At 51.5% G+C, this 371-nt stretch overlaps 1 protein-coding gene across 1 annotated transcript in view; it reads left to right on the forward strand.

Moving 5' to 3' along the window:
* EPS8L2 (EPS8 like 2) overlaps window positions 1–371 on the forward strand; it is a 16,164-nt gene that overhangs the window by 11,346 nt on the left and 4,447 nt on the right. The window contains exon 8 of the mRNA XM_025046273.1: window positions 228–350. Coding sequence (XP_024902041.1) covers window positions 228–350 — 123 coding nt within the window. The remainder of the gene's footprint in view (window positions 1–227; window positions 351–371) is intronic.

The raw sequence follows: 371 nt of genomic DNA on the forward strand, positions 1-371 counted from the left end.
GTCTTGTTGCTTTAGATAAATCTATAACTGTTTTCAGGCTCAATTTCCTCATCTGTAAAATGGAAATGATGACAATTCTTCCATAGAATTTTTATGAAGATCAAGAGATAATATATGTGAAAGTGTTCTCTAGGCCATAAAGTCGAAATGTCAATTTTTAAAAGTTTGTTCGGCGGTGGCGCTGTCCCTCAGGGGCGCCCGCTGAGCCCGCCCCGCTCTGCCCCCAGCAAATCCTCAACTGCGCCCTGGACGACATAGAGTGGTTCGTGGCGCGGCTGCAGAAGGCGGCCGAGGCGTTCAAACAGCTCAACCAGCGCAAGAAGGGGAAGAAGAAGGGGAAGAAGGGGCCGGCAGGTGCGGGGCGCGGCCGG

Source organism: Pteropus alecto, unplaced genomic scaffold (genome assembly GCF_000325575.1).
Source record: "Pteropus alecto unplaced genomic scaffold, ASM32557v1 scaffold43, whole genome shotgun sequence".
Classification (NCBI taxonomy): Eukaryota; Metazoa; Chordata; class Mammalia; order Chiroptera; family Pteropodidae; genus Pteropus; species Pteropus alecto.